We start from the raw sequence: 21,962 nt of genomic DNA on the forward strand, positions 1-21,962 counted from the left end.
TTATTGAAGGCATATTTCAGTGTACATAAATTAAGAATGTTCTTTAAAATTACTTCTTAGAGTCATTGTGAAGATTATTAATCATCCAAAAAGCAACTGGACTCATTAATAAAGACCTATGAGAGGTGGCTGTATAGCAGTGGTTCCCAACCTTTTTTGGCTCATGACCCCATTTTAACGTCACAAATTTCTGATGACCCCAGACATTCAGAACATAGACATTTTTTTTTGCTAAAATTAATTTGTTTTTGATCATGTTGCTATACTATGTTGCAAATAAACATTAATTTTAGAGGACATTTAGTCTATATAATGTATATTATTATGGACAGAGGCAGAAAAGCCAGGTGTAGATTACTGCACAAAGGGAGAGTTTTATTTTCCTTGGTCAGATTATGCACAGTCAGTCCAGCTTGGATTTACAAGGCTGACAGTTAATACTGAACAAACACGAACTCAAACTATGAATTATGAAAGAGCTGCAGCATCTGAAACTGACCTCAATGAACATTTGACAGATAAACAGAACCACAGTGCTGCAGTTTCAGACTGTTTGTCATGTCTTTTATGGATTAGGATTGTCTCTGTCAACTCACCATATATTTTTAATTATCAGGTTTTGTTTTTTAATTTTTATCAATTACAAGAAATTCCAGGTGACCCCACTTGAATTCCAGGTGACCCCAAGGTTGAAAAACACTGTTACATAGTGTTTTTGTAAATGCTCAAATAAGATTTGCATAAATACAAAATACAGGAAATATCTCTTGAACTTCACTGAAAAAATAACTATTATTTAACTGTCAGATCTTGTATTGAACTTCACATAAAAATAAACCGACACAAAATCTAACTTCATCTGTTAAAAAATATTGTTCTCCAGTACAAACCGGAGCATTAAATACAACTATTCATATACTGCTTTTATTCGGTGAACTCATCACAGCTACCACTAGAAATATTCTTCTTTTCTTTGAAGTTTAAATATAATTTTATGGTATTGTATTGACACATGAAGAAATTGAGAAAAATGTAAAATGAGGACTATGGAGGACTGCATCTTATATGTACATCAATACTGACATCTACAGGCAGAAAACGGAACTTGTTCCGCATTTTAATTAAATTCTATTTAATCTTTCTGTAGTTGTCAGTTCATGATTATGAATTTACTGAAACAGCATCACTTAATCAATCTTCACCATATTTCACTACTGTTTCCAGTGATGAGTATAAACATCCATATTAATATAAATGACTACAATTATGAATTAAACGTCCATTTAAATAATATAAAACTACTACAGATGCCACCATTTTAACAAAAGTTGTTTTATTCTCATGTGCTTGTGTAAATAAATTACAACATCGTCTTTTGTTACAAAAATAAAATGAAACTCAATCATCATGACATAATGGACTTTTTCAGATGTAAGAACATGATAACTGTTTTAAGGTAATCCTTTTCATTATCATGCGTCTTACAAATGCTTATTTCTCAAGGACTTAATCTTCATCCCAAGCCTGTCGGTCTGCTGCCCAACCTGCCTGATCGGACCGAACAGCACAGCAGACAAACAAAAAGATTACAAACCAGACAATGTCGGAAAACAAAGATAAAGAGCCAAGTTTAAAAAATGTAAATTAAGTCAGACCTGGATACTTCCTTCACTGTGGAAAAACAACACCTCAAGAGACAAGCTGACAAGAAAAACATCTAAAATGAAAAATATAAGCCTCATTCCAGTGTACCAACTGATGGAAAACTGGGTTTCTGTGGGATAATATTATGTCAATGATACAAAATGTTCTTCCAATGTTATCACAAACTGGTTTAAGATAAGAAAAAATGTTGATACAAACATACTGAGGGTAAATGCTATAAGAAAACAAACTAAATCCAGTGCAAATGCACAGCTTCTTTCAACTTCTCCTGATGTTTTTTCTGTGCTGGTCAGTAAGGACAAACAACACAGTGAAAGGAAACACCAGTTATTTTATCCACAAGTGCTGAGGGAGTTATCATTGAAGAACAAGACGTGTGTCTGAGTGTTAACATCTGTCAGTGCTGGTTCTTCATTCCCTGTGGTTTGCCTGGTTTCTTATCCTGCTGCTGTGGCGGCTGCTGACCCCGACCAGGGCCGGTCATTCCTCTGCCTCGGCCGCCAAACAAACCTACAGGAACAAAGACAGAAAACAGATGAACAACAGGTCAGGTGATCTATAAACTGGGATATATTTTAACTCAGTTTTATGTGACTGTGACTTTACGTACAATTCTAATGTCTTTATACACAAACCTCTTAGGTTGGACTTTCTTTGAAGAAGGTGCAGCATGTTTCAACTGAAATGTCACTGAATTTATGCTTAGAAAACAGGCTGCTCAGTTTGCGTCATTGGTTGACAGTTCGGTGTCATTTTTATTTTGTTGAGTAGTAACATTGTGAGTAAAACTGAGGCTGAAATGAATACAACTTAGTAACTAGATAGTTCAGAACTTAATAATGCAATTTTAAAGCCTAAAATTCTGATTATTGGACTTCAAATGTTTTAAGGATCTGCAGAAATCCTGCGTATACTATAAAAATTACAACTTTCATCTGTTAATATGAGATTGTTCTGTTGTTATGATGTAACATGTTTTGTATAAATATGCATCAGACACTTAATCAGTATCATGTAGTGACACCAACAGCTACACCATGTCATCAGACCCTAACACACAATTCAGTCAAAGTTAAAATGAATCTAACCTCTGCCGGCACCTCCTCTTCCTTTGCCCTGCTGTTTGTTCTGCTGGGCCCCCCCTCGGCCACGACCTTTAGACACCACCTCCTCTTTCACCATGTCGATGATCTCATCAGGGATTCGAAGATACTTGATTGTGCTTCCTCGGATATAACACTCAGGCATTCTCCAGAACTTATCTCCATCCTGTAAACAACAGTGGTACTTTCAGTGGATCGTGTCTACTTGGACAGTTACAACTATTTAATATTTCTTAGTATTTATCTGATAAGAAATGGCATACTTTTTAAGACAAGTGCAAAAGCTGAAGTGCAAATTTGATGGTTACATGTTAACCGTTGTAAAGAACTGCCCTTTTCTCCCCATTTCACTACAGACGACACGATTACATAAATCAAAACTTAAATGCAGAGGATAGTGGTCAGACATCAGGCTTACCCTTGATGTGCAAATAACTTCTCTCAGGTTGATGTTCATCCAGTTGTCACAGCTGACCAGATGACCGTTGTACGTCTCTCCGTTCTTCAGCTCCACCAGCTGAGAGAAGACAGGACACAACAAAATAGATGACACTTTTAATTATAAAACGAGAAAATAAAAGAATTTAAAGCAAAATAATTTACTCAGGAAAAAGTATTAATACCACTGTGAAAATACTCCTCTAGAAGAAACAGTTTTACATTAAAACTGCCTTACGTAAAGGTATATAAGAATTACTTTCAAGCTATATTTAAATGTTCAAAACTAAAAGCAGTCTTGCAATATAATGGTCTGTAGAGGTATACTATTGTATATGATGTTTTTATTATGTTTCCTGCTGGTCCCATGTGCGTATTAAATTTTCTTGCTGTACATGTTTAAAATTGAGCTCATTTCACCCACTCTATAAACTGTTGACAGTTTATTCTACAGCAATTCATCATATTATACAGATCATCATTCCTCTGTCACATCAGTGTCCTGTGAAAATGGTGTCTTGCTAAAAAACTAAACTATTAATGAGTTCACAAAGAGGCCTGTTATTTTTTCAGCAAATTACATATGCTTAAAATGTTTGTCGTTTAAAAAAAAAAAAAAAAAAAAAAGAGGATAATTGTAACATCAAGAAACACTTCATCCTCCAGTTTAACTCCAATATTCAAAAGCAGCACAATGGTGTTTTGGATAGGAAGGGGCTAAAAATGTACATGAAAAGTAGCTTTTTGCTGTTGAGATGTAGTGGAATACAGGAAAATGCAGCATCAAATTATAAAAGCATTAACCTTGCACCAAAGTACAGATAAATTCCAAAACAACAATAAAATAACAAATCTCTGGTAATTGACAGCAGAGGGAGTTGAGTGTCTGCTCACCATAGGATGGTTCTGGGCAGTCTTCAAAAGAGATAAGGGAAGCTGCGAAGTAACAACAGACCACATGAATTAGATTATATGGAGGGAAACAAACAGATACCAGTATTCAGTTAGCAAAATGCATACCTAGAAATAATAGCTTCTAATATATCTCATTTGACCTCAATACTTATATTAATCCAGTAGTGTTTGGCAGGTGGTCACAGGACTGTAGTAATTTAACAAAATCCGTTGAACTTCATTGAATGTCTGCCTGTAGTAACGCTGAATAAAGTTACACAAATGTGGCAGGTATACTATGAAATAAACTCCATGAACGTGTCAACTGAGACTAACTTAGCTCTAGTCCAATCCTGAGTTGTTCCAGACTTGTGTGAATCTGCACACATATTTAACTACTAGATTATTCAAATGCTATAGCTAACCATTAGCTTAGCATGCTGAGCGTCTTATTTCCATCGGTAACGTAGTTTGTTCAAACACGCTTCTGCAAACAAACTTTTGTCCGTTTTTTCAAGTTGCACGCATATACGTGTTCAATACGTACCATTGTGACCGTAGGTTTTAGCAGATTTGTGTTTCACGTTCTTTCTTAGCCTTTAACTAGCACGATTTTAGCACCAAAAATTTCTCCTTCTTCTTCTACTGAACTTCCGGCGCAGAGACACGTAATGATAGATGTTATATACGATGCTGCCCTCTACAGCCTATAAAATCCATTGCATGTTTGTGAATCTGCTAGTCTAATTGTGATATTTTATTTTATTTTATTATTTTTTAGATGTGTATTTTTGTGTGTTGTTCTTTGTTTTTTTATTTAATTATTTACTTTAATTTGATCTTCTGTCCATAATTGTATGTGTTTCATTTGCATCCAATTACAGTAAAGTAAAAATTGTTTGGTAGGATCTTACGAAGCAAAAAAACAAAAACAAAACAAAAACAAAAACAAACAAACCAAAACATAAATAAATAAAATACAAAAATATAAAATTTAGTGTTATCATTATGACAAAATATCTCATAACAAATCATAAATGAGTAAAAGTTAAAAAAATTAATACTAATAATAAGTAATAATCAAGCATACTGATGAGTAAGACCAAAAATAAGTAAAAACAACAACAACAACAAAACATACACAAAAATAAAAAAGACATAAATGTAACACTTTTTAAACGAAAATTAAGAATAATGAAGGATAAATAAATACATTTTCAGTTCAATTAAAAATAATTGAAATGATGGGGATGTTTTGACCATTTTAACTTTATGTATATGAAATTTACCCAGAAGAATGAATAGGTTGACTGTGCTAAAAATATTATTATGAGAAAGTATCCAAAAAGGATAATTTTCTCATCAAACTGATACTTAACTGTAGTTTTGATAAAAAGGAAGTGTTCCAAATATTTCCAAAAAGTGACGCAGAACTGACATTTATAAAATAAGTGGATGACACTTTCACTATCACTTTTACAAAAGGTGCAATGTCTGAAAATCTGTAGATGTATCTATTGGTTGGATGAATGTTGTTTTTGTTTTGTTTTTTTTTCCTAAATTTTATTTAACCTTTATTTAACCAGGAAAAAAAGATCCCACTAAGATTAAGAACCTCTTTTCCAAGGGAGTCCTGGCCAAGAGGCAGCATGAAATACAACACACAGTTACAACACACCAGTTTAAGGTGTAATTCTCTAATTTTGTTAGATAATAAATATTTAAAGGGAACACAACATGCTCTACGCCAATTTCTATATTTAATTAGGGAGAATTTCACACTTATTCAATTTTGAAAAGATTTTTTTTATTATTATTATTTTTTAATAAATGTTATTTCACTCATCTTGGTCCCATCATGGACGCACGAGCCTCTTTTTTTTTTTCCAACTTTATTAACAACATTTGAGAATACAGTACAACATTTTAAACAAACAACAAGATGTCAAAAGGGAAAAAGCATTTGAACATATAAGTTTTAGAAAATAATGCATAGATTTAAAAATACAAAGCATAATATATAAATAATAGTTAAAAAAAAAAAAAAGTAAATAAATAAAAAATAATATTTCTGACAAATATAAATAAATAAATAAATGCAACAGAGAGTTCAGTCAGTATTAAAAAAATGTTTATAACTAGCCAAGGTGTTAGTACTTTTATTTTTATTATTATAAATAAGTTCTAAAGATTTAATATAATTTTTGAAATTCTAATAGGAAGATTTTAAAATTTGGGAGTGTTTTAGTATATTTGTTTTTATGTATATGAAATTTTCCAAATAATATGAACATATTTACAATAAATTCTAAATTGTTAGTATCATGTTTAAAATAAGTAATTACATTTTGGGATGTTATATTTATTTTATTGTTACTTTTAGATATGATATAATTTTCCATTTTGGACCAAAAATTAGAAGAATGTTCATATAAAAAGAATAAGTGTAGAGTAATTTCAGATTCAGATTGACAAAAGTTGCATATTTCTTCCACATCATAAAATCGACACAAAATAGCAATGGAGGGATATATGTAATGTAAAATTTTGAGATGTAAAATTCTAATTTTGTTTGTAATACAGTATTTATACGGTAATGTCCATGCTTTTGACCACTCAATTTTAGAAAAAGTTGAATTCCATACTGCTTTACCTAATTTTCCTCTTTTCATTCAATGCATTGCATATATGTCTGTTATTACAGCTCGAACGAAAAATATTAATGCCATTAATCAATAAAAAGTTTTTTTTTTTTGTTTTTTTTATTGGCACAAACCAAATTTACAGAACAAGAATGGGAAAAACATAACAAAAGAGAAACATAGAAATACATTTGAGACATGGTGGAATGATTAAACACAACTATTACAACTATCAGAAACAAAATACAAACAAACAAACAAACAACAACAACAACAACAATAATAATAATAATAATAATAATAATAATAATAATAATAATAATAATAATAATAATAATAATTTTTAGACATCTGAGGTGTAATGAAAATTTTGAAGCAAAAAGAAAAATAAATAACTAAATCAGACTGGACAACAGAGCACAAAGGACTAGGCAAGATATAATTAAAACAGCAAGGATTTAGATAAACTAAAATAAAGTTTTCTGGCTTTTTTTTTTTTTTTTTTGACATATTTTCAATATACTTAAGAGATTTGTAATACTTAATAAAATCATACGAAAACAAGTTAAAGGAGGGGTTCGTATTTTTCCACTTACAAGAATGAATATGATAGTTACCAAAATAACAATTAGGTTAACTATATCTTTGACATTAACTTCTAATGAATCCATAAAATAAATAATATCACATAAAGAAAAAGATGGAATATTTTCAATTTTTAAGGACAACCAATCGTGAATATCAGCCCAAAAAGAAATGCTGTGTGAACAATTAAAAAACAAATGATCAATGGTTTCGGCTTCAGATGAACAGAAAACACAGGGATCCACTTCAAATAAAAAGTTTTTTTTTTTTTTCCAACTTTATTAATCAAAATCTGGTTAAACATTTCCACCATTTTCATGCAAAAATTCTTATGTTCTCCAGACTGAGCAACATTTTCAAACTTAAGAGAACAATATTAATAAAGAACATCATAAAATAAAATAAAATAAAATAAATAATTATCAAAATAAAGTCAGAGGTCTAACCAGGAATCAACAAATTTAAATTTTCATATGCAATCAAAGCTTGTTTGGTTTTGACATGTCTTAATGTCTTTTTAAAATTTGTCATTTCATTTTTGTAAATTAAGAACCGTGGGGGGGTCTTTACAAATCTACATTTATGTATAAATTGTTTGGCCATAATAATCAAAGTGTTATACATAGTTTCTCTTTTTCTGTTTTCCATTATAATTCCAAATTTAATGTCACTTCAAATAAAAAGGTTTATTTGTCTGTTGGACGCACGAGCCTCTTCCGCATCCAACGTGACGTCATGACGCAATGACGCTACGCCGTTCGTCTGGAAGCTAGGAGAACCGGCTCCGCTTGTGTGCAGCAGCCGCAGACGCAGCCGCAGACCCAGCCGTCAGCTGCGGAGGACATCGGTCTCCCTTTGCAGTCCTGGTTTTCGAACAACGACCGATAAAAAAAAGCGACGGTTCCTCTGCGACACGACGGGAGATGGATAACAGTAAACGGACGGTGGTCGTTACAGGTCAGTGGAGTTTTCTGCGTCCTGTTTGTGTGTGTCTGAACCGAAGTGAAGTGGGGGAAAGTTGTGGTAGTGACAGCTTTAATGGCGTCAGGCTGTTACTGCTTCACTCCTCTGCTTCAGCTCTGAAAGGAAGGAAACATTATCGCTAAGTGTGCCTTCACGACGTTTACAGTCTTCACTTTGTTATTAGAGGCGACGGTTTCATCAGGACGTGTTTTTGTCTCTATTTAAAGCCTATATCAAACAATAGGTCATAACTGAGGAAAAAATATTGAGCACAAACAAGCTAGCAAACGTCAGCCGCTGGAAATGTTAACCTACTTAAATAAAACCATACATAACTGTCAGGAATAATCTATACACAGGAAAAAGATCAATGTTTGACTAAATAAAAGGAAAGGGGAAATTGTGTCCTCATTTATAAAAGCCGATATTACTTCTGATCCTACTAAAACAACTTTAACTTGTCTGTTTAGAGGTTTTCTATTGTTGCTAAAGTCTGGTTTGTCCTCCAGATATACGGTCTGTTTAGTGTCTGAACTGTTCGTTAAAGTCAAATAATTAAAAGCAAGTTAAGTAATGTGTAATAACTCACAAAAGCTGCATGCTAGTGTCAGTATGTAACTGTTAGGTGCTGTGTTAAAGTGAATTTCAGGGTGAGTCTCATTCTCAATCTCTCAATTTAGCAAATATCCCTAAATGATTGGGTTTTATTTTCTGGATCTTCATGCATACCGCAGACAAAATATGACATTTTAACACAAGTCTGACTCTGTGTGTAAAGAATGTTAATGTGAATGTTACCAGAGGCAGTGATTTTTCAGACACAAAGACGTGCAGGAGCTCACAGTCTCAGCTGATATAAGACGTGAAGACTGCCTGGGAACTGCACCTTCACAATAGCAGGCCGGCTTGCAGCTGGCGACCTCTCGCTTTGCTTCTTTTCAGCAGCCTGTCAGACAGACTGATCCCCTCCACCCAACCCCCAGGGACCCGCTGACCCTATGGAGGGTGGTGGAGGGGGATTAGTTATAGATCCCTATATAAACAAGGCTGAGGAATAACCATAGGTGGCTGCTGCAACTTTACAGGCCATGAAGAATGATGGAGAAAGGAATTTTTAGTGATAATGACTTACTATTTATTGAAGTAAATGAAGAGGAACAGCCAGTTGCATGTACTTTTGGCAACATTTTAGAATCATACCATTAACTTGTCATTTCATCTGAAATTCAGGCAGTATTTTAACCACTTATTTACTAGATAGGATGTCTCACACTATATCTGCACAAAAACACTAAGATAATAATCATTGTTATATCTTATTCATCATATTTACTTTTATGTTTAGTTTGCATTCTCATTTTTTAGTTTAGTTTACGTTTTGGTAATGGATACAGGGTTTTCCCTACCGTTACGAGGTACCTGAGTTATTTTAAGTACAACCTACACCATATTAATGTAAAATCATTGTGTAGTGCTTCAGTACGATCTAGAATAACTTCCCAGATCTAATAATTTAAAAATTTTGTTGGATGTTTGGATGCTTTTCCAAACTTGTGATCACATACATGATAGTAAAAATGCTCCAAAGTGAAGTTGTTAGATTCAGACTCCTTAACTTCAATAAAGTTAAGTAAAATCCTCGAACCCAAACTGTCTTAAACTAAATTAAAATCATTAGATGATCACAAATGAAATAAATGTTGCTGTACAAATCCCCAAATCAGCATGGCTGCATTGTATTTCTGTTTCTTTCTGTGTAAAAACTAAACTGATTCCATCATTTGAGGCATGATTTATTCTGTACAGGCACCATAACCAAGTTTTTATTTGTTTTTTTTCAGGTTTTGGGCCATTTGGAGAGCACACGGTCAATGCTAGCTGGGTAGCAGTACAGGTGAGTTGAGCTTTTATTACACTGTTATATTTTTTTCTGTTCTATTCTTTACAACCGCAGAACTTTGAATGAATGGGTCCATACACTACAATGTTACTAAAATAGAAAGAAAATGATGACACAAGTCGCTTTTCCATTGACCCTCAAATTGTGTGAATATAACTTGCACATAAAAATTTGCCCAATGCAAAAAGGTAAATTTTGCCCAAACTCTCGTTTTTTGATGAAAAGTTTTTGCGCTGGCAAGACGTGGTTTTTGGGCATAGCAAAATTGGCATATCACGCAAAACTGCAATGGAAAGACCTTTTTCTGCAACTAGAGCCATGTGAATAAAAAAAAAAAAACGGATGTTGATGGTTGTTACAACAAGCGAAGAAGAAGAGATTTATAAGAAACATGGCGCAGTATGTGTAGACCCAGCAGGAAACTGAATCATTTTTTAATTTAGTACGGGATAGAGGGGTAACATGTAATAATAATGAATATATCTGTAAATCAACACAATATTTACGTTATTCTCCATGTTTATGGAATGATATCTTGTGTCATCTCACGATAATAAATAAACAAATCATCAGATTTGTGATTTAATGGAAAAACTGACATTACACACTTCTGTTTTTTCGACATTTTGTAAATATCGGTAAAAGTTTTGCGCAGATGTCCAATGGAAAAGTGACTACTGACAGTTAAGTGAACATGAGTGTGTATTACAAGTTACAACATGCATAATATAACTGATTAAAAAACACTGCACATTTGATCATATTTCACAGCAGTAAATCTGCAGTGAAATATGAGGTTGTGTGTGAAATTAACTATTTGACCATTCACTCAAGTCGATGATAAAAATATAAATATATATTACATATTTTTCGTTGGCCAACAATTATCATTATTGGGTATAACTGTAATATTTGGGAAAAACACAAGTGCGTGTGTTGTTAATATTGACAGGCTGAAATCTGTGTCAATGGTTCCGTCATAAATCACACATATTTTGCGTCGTAGTTGTTGATTGGTCATTTTGCTGGAGGCTAAATGATGCTGTGTCAGTAGCCGGCGGCAGCAGCAGTGAACCTGGGACTCCCTCTGTCCTGCTGGGGAGACCTCTGCATGTGGGGGATGATGGTGGTGGCTGTCAGGGTGTCTAGACAGACTTGATAAGGATATTAAAGGCAAACAAAAGGGCGCATTGTGGCGGGGTCACAGACGTGGTCAAATAAGGCTGCTCTCCATACAAGTGGGGGTCAGTTGTCCGGGGCTATTGGTCCTGCGCTGGGACGGGGGGAGGTGTTGGCCGACACATTTATCTTACTTACAATATGTGTGGCTGCATCTTGTAGCTAGGTCTTATAATAATCTCACTGAAACATCATCATATTGATCAGCGATTGATTTTATTTTTTATCATCAAGGTGGACATTCTGTTCTTCTTCTTCCTCGGCTAATTGTGATGGCCTTCTCAAAAAACAGCTGGGTGGAACCAATGGAATAAACTTATATTTTCACTATTTCCACATAGTTTTCACCATTGAAATGTTGGTCTTTTAATGACATCATTGTGTTTCATCTCATTATTCTTTTGCTGTTTTGTCAGTGGAGCAGTTTTGTTCTGGTGGTTTATGTTGATTTTTACTTTTTCACACTAAAGAGAAAAGTTTGCAGTTGTCATTATTTCTGGGTTATAATGATAGTATTTTATGGTTCCCACCCACTTAGGATCATATTGGTCTGTATGTCTTGAACTAAAATGAAAAACTTTCACATTTCACACCCCTGTTTTACAGACTGTGAGTATCAGCAGAACGTGGTTTTGATATTTGCCTTCAGCTGGAGTCACTGACACTGAGGGACAATAATAAACAAACAAAAAAAAAGATACCTGACACTGACTGCAATTTCTTAACAGTTCATCTCAATTAACTAGATCCTCGGTTCCAGATTTATTGATGCTTTTATTTAGGCTTATTGGTGTATTTATTTATTTATCGTATACATTTATTAATTTATTACCCTGAGTTAGATGTAAGATATTACTTGTTATAGATTGTTGTTCCTTACATAAACATTTCATTTCGGGGCTGATATTGTCTAATTAAGGCTGCAGTGCTTAACAGTTGACTTGTCACTGGGCAAAAATTTCATATTAACTTTCAGGATATTTTATTTCAGTTGGTCTGAGAGGAAATAGGATGTATATCAATTTCTATCCACTCTGTCTAATCACACTGCTCGACAGTTCCTTAGAAAATATCTGCTTCAGTCATTAAAACTGCTAAATCTTACACACTTTAATAAGATGAATCAGAAAGCAAATGACCAAAGTGCTGGGTGGCTCATGTTTTCGATATATATGATGGTGTTATTACACATATAATTTGGTTTATGTACATTTATACATTGGATTTATAAATGTTCCACTAGATTGAACCTGTAAAGTGAATGTATTGTCAAGTGCAGACACTGTTTTGAGGTAGATCTGGTAGGTCTGAGACAAACAATTCTTTTGAATAAAACCCATTCTTTCATTAATTCTCAGAATTTCACATTTTGGCTCAAGACTGTATCTTAGAAACTACAACCAACTAGCACTTCGGACTTAATTTTTCTTTATTAGTGACTCAAATTTGGTAAAGTTTAACTACTTTTATTCTGGAAGTATTTTACTTGTAGACCAGTGTCATAGGTGTTTTTATCTAGGTGGGGGGGGCTGTGATTTCCAATTGTTAAGGTTCATTCAGATGACTTTACTGGTATAGTCAAATGGGATCTTGGAAATGTTCACTTTTCCGTAGAGGCCTGGAATGACATGAAATGTCAATGTACTCTTTAATATAATTCAGTCTATTCATTTGGATCAAGATTAAAGAGCGTCATACGGAAGGGGCTTCTAGTAGGGAGTGTGTATGGTGTGTGACATTGTTATTACTGAATTTTGTTCTTGGATATACTTAAGAAATGCCAATATTATCGCAAAGCTTGGAGGAATAATGCAAACCCTTATAAGGCATAGCCACACCTTTACTTCCAGTAGATTTTTCCAGCAATCCTCAAATCTCCTGGTTTTAGAAATGCCAAAAACCTGTCTGAAGACTAGAGGTGACAGAGCCTTTTCTGTGACAGTAGGGCTGAACATATCATATATGCACAGTCCATTGAACACTTTAAATCTCTTTTAACGATGCACCTGTTTGCACTGGCTTTTATTAATACAAGTGTATTTGTTTTATCCACTGGTTGTGTTTTAGGTGCTATTTATCCTATTACAGTCCATCTGTTTTCATCAGTTTTATATCTTACATTTATTCCTATTTTAGTAGTTTTAGCATATCTTTTACTTATAACTATAACTTTGTACAGCACGTTGAGCACTTAAGTGTGCTGTAGAAATAAATTTCACTGCTTTATAATTTGAAGCTTGAGAAAGGTTTACACTAAAAGTCTTGATGAAATCATTTCATGCTACTTGGGATCGTTTTTTGAACTATAAACATTCGCTAGACTTTTCCTCGGAGTTGGAGGACTGATATGTGTAATTATTTATTTACTTTTTGTTATTTATTTTCTTTAATATTGTTCATTCATTTTTAATTTATATTTTATTTATTTTTCTGTATTTTTTATTATTTATTTTTCTGTATTTATTTATCTTTTTTTCCCTAGCTGAATTGTTCTCTTTATGTATTTCGTTCTCTTTTATTTAGGTTTTGAATGATTGGCCTTGTAGTGGGTGGTGGGTGGGAAGGGAGTTGACATTCAGATGTGACAATCAATGTTTATTCTGTATTTTTATACCTTATGCTGTGTATCACACTGTCTAAAATATTCAAAATGTTCTATAAATAAAGTTTTAAAAAAAGACAATAAATACATTTGACCTTAATTTTTACCAAAAGTTTTACTAAGTCGTGTCTTTCCAGAGTTTTCAGTCACAGCTCTTCATCTTATTCAGATCTCTGCTTATTTTCTGATGAAACTAAGAAATACAACCACATTTGCACCTGTTTTAAAATCTCTCTTATCACTCAGTGGGCTTGAATATGGCTCTGACATGTTTATGTCATAATAAACCTTCAAGGATGTTTTGGACAACTAGGGATGTCGTCATGAATGTCAGATCAAAATATGATGGACTGTTTCATATCATACAATAAAATCCTTCAGATTAGGCTGACCGCTTTAAGCCAAAACTTAAAGTGGCAGACTGCATTTGGCAGATGCTTTTTTGGAAAAAAAAGCATCTGCCAAATGCATAAACAAACAAACAAAGCTAAAAACTGTCATACTTTGCTCTGTCTACTGTAATCTGTAATGTCACAAATGAATCTGTTCATCTTTACTTTGTTTCATCTCAGTAGTTTGCATTACTTTAATTTTGTTGTGTTTCAGTTTTTGCACTTTGTAATTGTTAATCTTGTACTTTTACTGTTTCCATGACCCTGAATACCTCAGTGTTTGACATGAGCTGTACTGTGACATGCCTCAGAATAAAATATAACAAATAACTAGTGCTGTTTGAAGTGGAACAAAGATTTCATTTGTTATTTTCTCTTTTGCATTTTCCTCTCAGGAGCTGAAGAAGCTCGGGCTGGGCAGTGAAGTGGACTTACAAGTATACGAGGTTCCTGTAGAGTATCAGACAGTCCAGAGTTTGGTTCCTTCGTTATGGAAACAGTATCATCCACTGGTAAGAAACATGGTGTTTAAGCAACATTTCATTCAATGATACGACACAGGACGTCAGTTTCTGCTTCTATTTGGATTTTATTTCCTCACGTCTAAATGCAGTAATATGATAACTCTTAAATCGACCTGATACATGCTGACACTGTGAAAATAAAGCTGCATTTTAGTAGTATTTGAGTGTGTGAGTAAAAATTACATTCATAAGGATCTGAAGACTCAGGGTCCACTGATGGGTCTTTTGGACAGTTTGGTCTTTATCTGCTCAGCTTTTTTTTGGCCTCAAGTTTGTGTTTTGCTTGAAATAAATTAGCTAAGTAACAGTCTTAGACATTTCATACGCATCCTGGCAAATTTAGTTGTATAACACCATTGATACACAAGGCAATTCAAAGTGCTTTACAAGGGCATAGAAACATATACAATTACATATGACAGTAGCAGAATAGAACATGAAACAAAAGGAAAGTGCAGAAAACATGCTCCACTCCAGCGGACACCACCGCCCTTGGGGTTACCTGCCTCGTCGTTTGTTCACTACTTGTGCCCCTGGCGACTCTAGAGCTGCATTCACACCGCAGGCCTTAATGCCCAATTCTGATTTATTGCTCAGTTCGGATTTTTTTGTGTGCTTGTTCATATTCCACATTAAATGTAACTTCTGTCAGTCTGAAATATGAACTGAATGCAACCCTAAAGAGGCTCAGATGTAATTAGGAATGAGGAAATACGCCATATCACGTGACATATCTGGAAGGCTGCGCCATTTTGAACTTACACGCTATCGGTTGCTATGGGCAACAGCATAGTACTGACATGCAGGAAAGAGCTGTATGAATCAAAATTTAAGATTTTAAATAATGGATAAGGCGGTGGCGAAACCACGGGGTCCCTGTAGAGAGAACCTGAATGCGACTGCTAAGCAAAGGTATTTGGAGCTGATGAGCAATATTAAGGATATAGACCCCTATGAACTACCAGTGTTCACCAGCGTACATCCGACTGGTCCCTGCCACCCTGTACCTACATGCCGTTAGTTAACGATCTTGTTTTGGGTATAAGTTACTACACAGTGGAATAATTCAAAAGCCTCAAGTCCCTTGACAGCTATGAACAGTTTTGCTGTGTCTGGGTTCAAGGTTTGGTGATCTAAAAGCCTGATGACTGTGAAAACACTGTGGTGGTAAAGGTAAGCCTGTGGATAGTGCAGTGTTTACGTGTGTATGGGAAGTGTAAATGCATTAAACTAGTTGGAAACTCAAAATAACGTACCTCCGAGTCTCTACGTTTGCTGTGTCAATGACGGGAGGAACTGGAAAGGTTGGATAAATGCGACCTAGCTGTTCAGACTGCGGTCGCATTTAAAAATATCCGATATGTGTATGATTCAGTAGCACAATTGAAAGTGGCCCAAATCTGATTTGAAAAGATCAGATTCCATGTGACTTGTGCTGTTCACACTGTCACGAAAGAATCTGACCTGAGTCACATAGGGAGGATTTGGGCCACATTTGCCTGCAGTCTGAACGTAGCCAAAGAATCCCAGAAGCTCAAAGGGTTGTTAACAGCTTCCCTGCGAACAGCAGGTTAACCCTGCTGTCCTGGCTCTGAAAAACCTTGAAGCCCAATCCGGTTGTTCCCCTGCATGATTTGTGAAACTGTCAGCGGCCTGAGCTGCCCGAAGCACCTTTAAACCTGGTAGAGCACACACTTTTTAAAACCTTAGTGGCAGAAAGAAAGAAATTAAAACAAGAATAAGAGACAGTTAAAACAAAAGCTATAAACAGTCGTGATTAAAATTAAGAATTTAATGTTAAGTCAATCACAACAGTTAAAATTGTGAGTTGCAGTGCAGGTAATAGAACTGAAAAAACAAAACCCTCTAATCAAATGCAGCTGTAAAGAAATGAGTCTTTAACCTTGATTTAAAAGAACAGAGTTTCAGCAGACCGGCAGTTTTCTGGTGATGTGTTTTAAATGATGTTTTTAATGTTTTATTTCATTCACCAGCTGGTCGTTCATGTTGGAGTCTCAGGTATGGCCACCACCGTCACACTGGAGAAATGTGGCAGAAATCACGGCTACAAAGGCCTGGACAACAGCAGCTTCTGCCCTGACTCGCAGTGTTGCATTGTGGGAGGCCCGGACTGTATCGACTCGGTTATTGACATGGAATCCGTCGCTAAGAGGGTGACCGCCTCAGGCCTGGGAGTGGCTGTGTCAGTGTCCAAAGACGCTGGAAGGTAACATTAAATGAGTTTGTGTTATTGTGAGGTTGGAACAGTAGAAACACTTGCAGCTTTGTCTGTTCAAACCACAAGACCTTCAGACATGGACTTAACCCACTGCAGTTTATGATACAACCACTGGAGGGCACTGTTAGGGTAAATGCTGTATAAGACCAGCAGCTCTTGTCATTGGGCCCTTTTCCACCAAAAGCCCGGGAACTTATTTACCAGGAATTTATTTGGGTGAAAAAGTTCCTGGTAATTGCGTTTTCACCGCACCCCAAAGTTCAGGGTAATTTATTCAAATCAGGTTGATGATGTATGAGGGAGCAGTAACAGAACCTGTAGTCCAGTTCACGTACATTCACAAACTGACCTCTAGCACAATAAAATGACACAGTACTGAAGTGGACGGGTTGGGTTTAACGTTTTACTGGTTGTTGAATCACTTAATCCATCTGGAATACATTCTAAATGAAGTTAACCATCATTACATATCCTTAATTTGTATTTAAAAATGGTAGAACATGTATTTTCAACTTCTCATTCCTTAAACTCAATCACATCTAACTTTCAGTGTGATGGATGGTTCTGTTTCATGTCTATTGTTTTACAGATATAGTCCAGGTTCAACCCTAAAGTCAGACACATTTACTCAAATGCCTGCATTTGACTGCATATTACTGATAAAAGTACTTATACTCTACTCATATTTTGATGCCTGGTAAATGAACAGACAGTATTAGGTTAGATTTTTTTAAAGTAAAAATTGAAATAAAACAAAAGGTGCAAAAAAAAACAAGGTGCCTTGAGATTAAAAGGGAAATAAACATGTGTGAAAGGTTCAGGCTTTTGGACCAGAGTCTGGACCAGCTGGTCCTGGACATCCAGTCTGGAACTCCATGGTCCCGGTCCCTTTCCTACTGGAAGAGTAATAAAAATGCTAAAAATAAATAACAGAACACATGATGACAGATTCCTACCAGTGTGATGTGTCATGTGACCTGTCTGACCTGGGCTGTTGTAAACAGCAGTAGACGATGGACCAGGACACAAACGAGCCGCAGGTTTGGAAAAAGAGGCGAGTCCGTCCGGTCCATTTCAGGTGGAAATCACAAACATACAGAATAAATCTGTGTTCAGCTCACGGTGACAACACGAATACATCCAGTTCTGTGATTTAGGTTTAGTGTCAGACTGTTGACCAGTTAGTATTAGGTTAACTGGACTTCACTTCTGACTAAACAGCTGATGCCGCTGACAACTGTTACAGCATGGAATGAACTAAACAGTGAATATTTCTGTCATATACATACTATTGGTTTGTTCGACAGTCAGATCCACTGCGACTGTTGTGGTCCTTTAGTTTCTTTTAATCCTGCATAAATTTCTTCTTCTTTTCTCGTATTTCTTTAGGCTTGTGTCTTATATTTGGCTCCGACAGCTTTTACTCGCTTGTTTCGTGTCGGCGATTCAAAGTCCGTCTGAATTTCATCCGTCCACTTGTTGTAGCTTCTCTTTTGGTCCATTTTCCGAATTATCAAAATACAAAGCTTGTGGGAATTACATGAATTAAATATTGGCGGTGAACAGAATGCGGAAACGCTGCCAGTCTAGTCCACCACTCAGTGTTCTGCAGCACACAGCCAGCCCCTTAAAGTTCCTGGTAATCTGGAAAGTACTACCTCTGTACCAGGAACTTCTTCAGGGTAAATTCGGGGCCGGGGGAAAGTCATTTACCTGGGTAATTTTCAGTGGAAACGCACCAGGAACTTTGAAAGTTCAGGGTAATGCACAAAGTTTCCAATTTCAGTTTCCAATCAAGATGGTTGTTTAATGGAAAAAAGCTTAAATTTTCACTTTCCTGGGTCTCAGGAGGTTAAAACATTATAAAAAATTACCATCCATCAGAATTTTTCATTTGAAATTGGTAGAATAAAACATTTTATGTCCAAAATAAATCCTATCTAGTATCATTTCTCCTGACCATGTAGTCACTCTGATATGGACATCTGAAATAATGCCAGTTTTTTTGGGACATCCTGTAGAATAGAAGACAAAAAAGAAATAGAACACAAGAGCAAACACACTATACATAATAAATTACAAGTATGAAAACAGAACTGGTAAAAAATAAAAATAAAAAAAAAATCTGGACAATCAAACAGTACGGTCCAACAATAAACTGTAATGTGCAAAGTAAAAGTGGAATTTCTAGTGGGGAACAGGTGCAAAAATAACATTAAAGTGCATAGTTGAAATCTGCGTTTATGATCCCCTCTGACTCTGTATTAATTGAATCCCATCCTCGTGTCCTTTGCAGGTATCTGTGTGACTTCACCTACTACACGTCCCTGTACCTGAGCCACGGCCGCTCTGCCTTCATCCACGTGCCTCCTCTGGGAAAGCCTTACAGCGGGGAAGACCTGGGCCGAGCCCTGCAGGCCATCGTCCAGGAGATGCTGGAGCTTCTGGACCAGGCCCAAGAGAAGATCAACTGCCAGCAGCACTTCCACTAAGTGACCCCCATGCCAAGCAGCCTCTCCAGCCCTCACCACACAAACAGACAAATTGCACTTAACCACAAGTAGCCAAACCCTTTGTGTTTAATCCTTACTGGTTTCTTTACCTCTCTGTGATGTAAAGGACGTTCTCAGTACCCGTTCCTCGTTATTTTAAGTGTGTTTGCTTCTTGTTTTGCTCGGCCTGATTCGGTCATGTTCATGGTCAGAAAAATAGGAGCTCCTGGTCAAGTGTATCATTACATTTTTGTTCCACATTTAAGGAACATAAGATTTATGTGTCACTTGATAAGAAAACACAGTTAAATGTTGCTGTTTGTTTACAGCACAGGTCTGTCATGTCACAGATGCTGCAACATAGAACCTAAAATGTGACTCCTATTATTGCACCTTATAGAGTTAGGGTTATTAAAATGTTTATAGCGGTCACATTGAGGGAAGCAGCGCATTTGCTTTACATTATTTGACTTTTATCAGCTTCATCTTCAGTCTTTCTAATGATTTCATGTTTTAACCCCTTTTTTAAGCGATCGCAGTGTTCATGTCTAATTGATTAACATACTCATTCATACATACATACATTGCTCTTTGCCCCAAGTGGAGGAGTTTAAGTATCTTGAGGTCTTGTTCATGAGTGAGGGAAGGACGGAGCGTGAGATTGACAGACGGATCGGTGCAGCGTCTGCAGTGATGCAGTCGCTGTATCGGTCGGTTGTGGTGAAGAAGGAGCTGAGCCGACAGGCGAAGCTCTGGATTTACCGGTCAGTCTACGTTCCTACCCTCACCTATGGTCATGAGCTCTGGGTCAGGACCGAAAGGACAAGATCCCGGATACAAGCGGTCCAAATGAGTTTCCTCTGTAGGGTGGGTGGGCGCACCCTTAGGGATACGGGGAGGAGCTCAGTCCCCAGGGAGGAGCTCGGAGTAGAGCTGCTGCTCCTCCACATCCAGAGGGGCCAGCTGAGGTGGCTCGGGTATCTGTTTCAGATCCTCCTGGACGCCTCCCTGGGGAGGTGTTCCGGGCATGTCCCACCGGGAGGAGACCTCAGGGAAGACCCAGGATACGTTGGAGAGACTATGTCTCTGGGCTGGCCTGGGAACGCCTCGGGGTCCCCCTGGAAGAGCTGAAGGAGGAGTCTGGGGAGAGGGAAGTCTGGGCATCCCTGCTTAGACTGTTGCCCCCGCGACCCCCCTGGATAAGAGGAAGAGAATGGATGGATGGATGGATGATTAACATACATGATGCTTTATGCAGAAATCTTTCCTATCTTCACTTCCTGTCAGAGTATTTTCAGTTGCTCTCGAGCCAAACTGTTTCACATTTGATGTTGAATTGTTTCTTGAGTCCTTTTTTCTTTATAAGAAGTTGTATATTTGCCTTCTTTGACAAAGGTTATTTAAATCAGGGAACGGGTTGGTTCCAGCTCATATTCCCCCAGTTTTTCAGCCCAATTCAGACCCCCCCACACACACTGAGATCTGACCCCAGGATGTGCAATGTTATTTTACAGATCTCTAATTCATCAGATATAGATAGAAATGCATCACCTAGGTTTATTGTATTTACCACGGCTGCACAGTTTGGAAAAATATGGCAATTTTGGCTGCAAATATGTTCAGATTGCAAAAACAAAACTGTATTTGAGACAGTTTCCTGAACACAATATGCATAGTGAGTTGTATTTTATTAAAATGTCAGAGTGTCTCAAACAGCAGTAAGGTGGACTGATTCCTATTAGTTATTTTCGGTTCCGTCCTTTTTATTTTAAGTCATTTGGACAGTAAACTGCAAACATTTTAACATATGTGGATGGTAAATGCTAACACAGCTTCAATTATTGAATTATCTACTTCTACATCACATTTTCCGTCAATAACATACATATAACTGCAGAAAAGCTTGTCTTCTGCAGTTTAAAGTGTAATATTCCAGTTACTTCTTTCCGAACTGTGCGGCCATATTTCCTCTCCTTTATTAAAGCTTTCTGTTGTTCCCTTCATTGAATCAGATGAAGCTGCTTATTTTACCCTAGGATTTGATTTAATGAAGTCGGACGCTCCTTCCAGTCAGAATTGGGTCTGAAGTTTTATTTCTGTAGCACTTTCTTTATATTTTCTTTTATTTTGACTTAATCTGGACTTTGGACAGCATTTGTCGTCATGTGAATGCTTGGATTTTTTTTTTTCCTTTTCAGTCACTTTAAGTTCCAATATGTAGCTTTGCAAACACACTCATATGTACCTGTTTGTTGATTATAATTCTGTGTATGACGCATGCTTTATAGGAGAGTCATGCTTTATTTTTCTGAGCTTTGGTTTGTTCTCACCCGTACATGAACAA

The 21,962-nt window shown here is 36.1% G+C and overlaps 2 protein-coding genes across 2 annotated transcripts; one reads left to right on the top strand and one right to left on the bottom strand.

Moving 5' to 3' along the window:
- Window positions 1-1,310: 1,310 nt before the first annotated feature.
- lsm4 (LSM4 homolog, U6 small nuclear RNA and mRNA degradation associated) lies at window positions 1,311-4,770 on the bottom strand. Its single transcript, XM_030131794.1, has 5 exons — window positions 4,648-4,770; window positions 4,101-4,142; window positions 3,187-3,285; window positions 2,754-2,934; window positions 1,311-2,175 (listed from the first exon to the last, which is right to left on the bottom strand). Exons 1-5 carry the CDS (start codon window positions 4,648-4,650, stop codon window positions 2,063-2,065), a joined length of 438 nt encoding a protein of 145 aa, XP_029987654.1. The 5' UTR covers window positions 4,651-4,770; the 3' UTR covers window positions 1,311-2,062.
- A 3,373-nt stretch (window positions 4,771-8,143) lies between these two features.
- On the top strand, window positions 8,144-20,297 carry LOC115417744 (pyroglutamyl-peptidase 1). Its single transcript, XM_030131793.1, has 5 exons — window positions 8,144-8,284; window positions 10,132-10,184; window positions 14,759-14,875; window positions 16,882-17,114; window positions 19,423-20,297. Exons 1-5 carry the CDS (start codon window positions 8,251-8,253, stop codon window positions 19,616-19,618), a joined length of 633 nt encoding a protein of 210 aa, XP_029987653.1. The 5' UTR covers window positions 8,144-8,250; the 3' UTR covers window positions 19,619-20,297.
- Window positions 20,298-21,962: the final 1,665 nt, after the last annotated feature.

This window comes from Sphaeramia orbicularis, chromosome 4, assembly GCF_902148855.1.
Source record: "Sphaeramia orbicularis chromosome 4, fSphaOr1.1, whole genome shotgun sequence".
Classification (NCBI taxonomy): Eukaryota; Metazoa; Chordata; class Actinopteri; order Kurtiformes; family Apogonidae; genus Sphaeramia; species Sphaeramia orbicularis.

What these genes read in the sequence shown, in the direction of transcription:
- lsm4 (XM_030131794.1), bottom strand. An exon ending in CTGCCCAGAACCATCCTATG is followed by an intron (nt 3,286 to 4,100) that starts GTGAGCAGACAC and finishes GTCTTCTCTCAG; the next exon opens with CTGGTGGAGCTGAAGAACGG. An exon ending in AAGTTATTTGCACATCAAGG is followed by an intron (nt 2,935 to 3,186) that starts GTAAGCCTGATG and finishes TGTTGTTTACAG; the next exon opens with GATGGAGATAAGTTCTGGAG.
- LOC115417744 (XM_030131793.1), top strand. Translation starts at nt 8,251, where the DNA reads ATGGATAACAGTAAACGGACGGTGGTCGTTACAG. An exon ending in CTAGCTGGGTAGCAGTACAG is followed by an intron (nt 10,185 to 14,758) that starts GTGAGTTGAGCT and finishes TTTTCCTCTCAG; the next exon opens with GAGCTGAAGAAGCTCGGGCT. An exon ending in GTGTCCAAAGACGCTGGAAG is followed by an intron (nt 17,115 to 19,422) that starts GTAACATTAAAT and finishes TGTCCTTTGCAG; the next exon opens with GTATCTGTGTGACTTCACCT.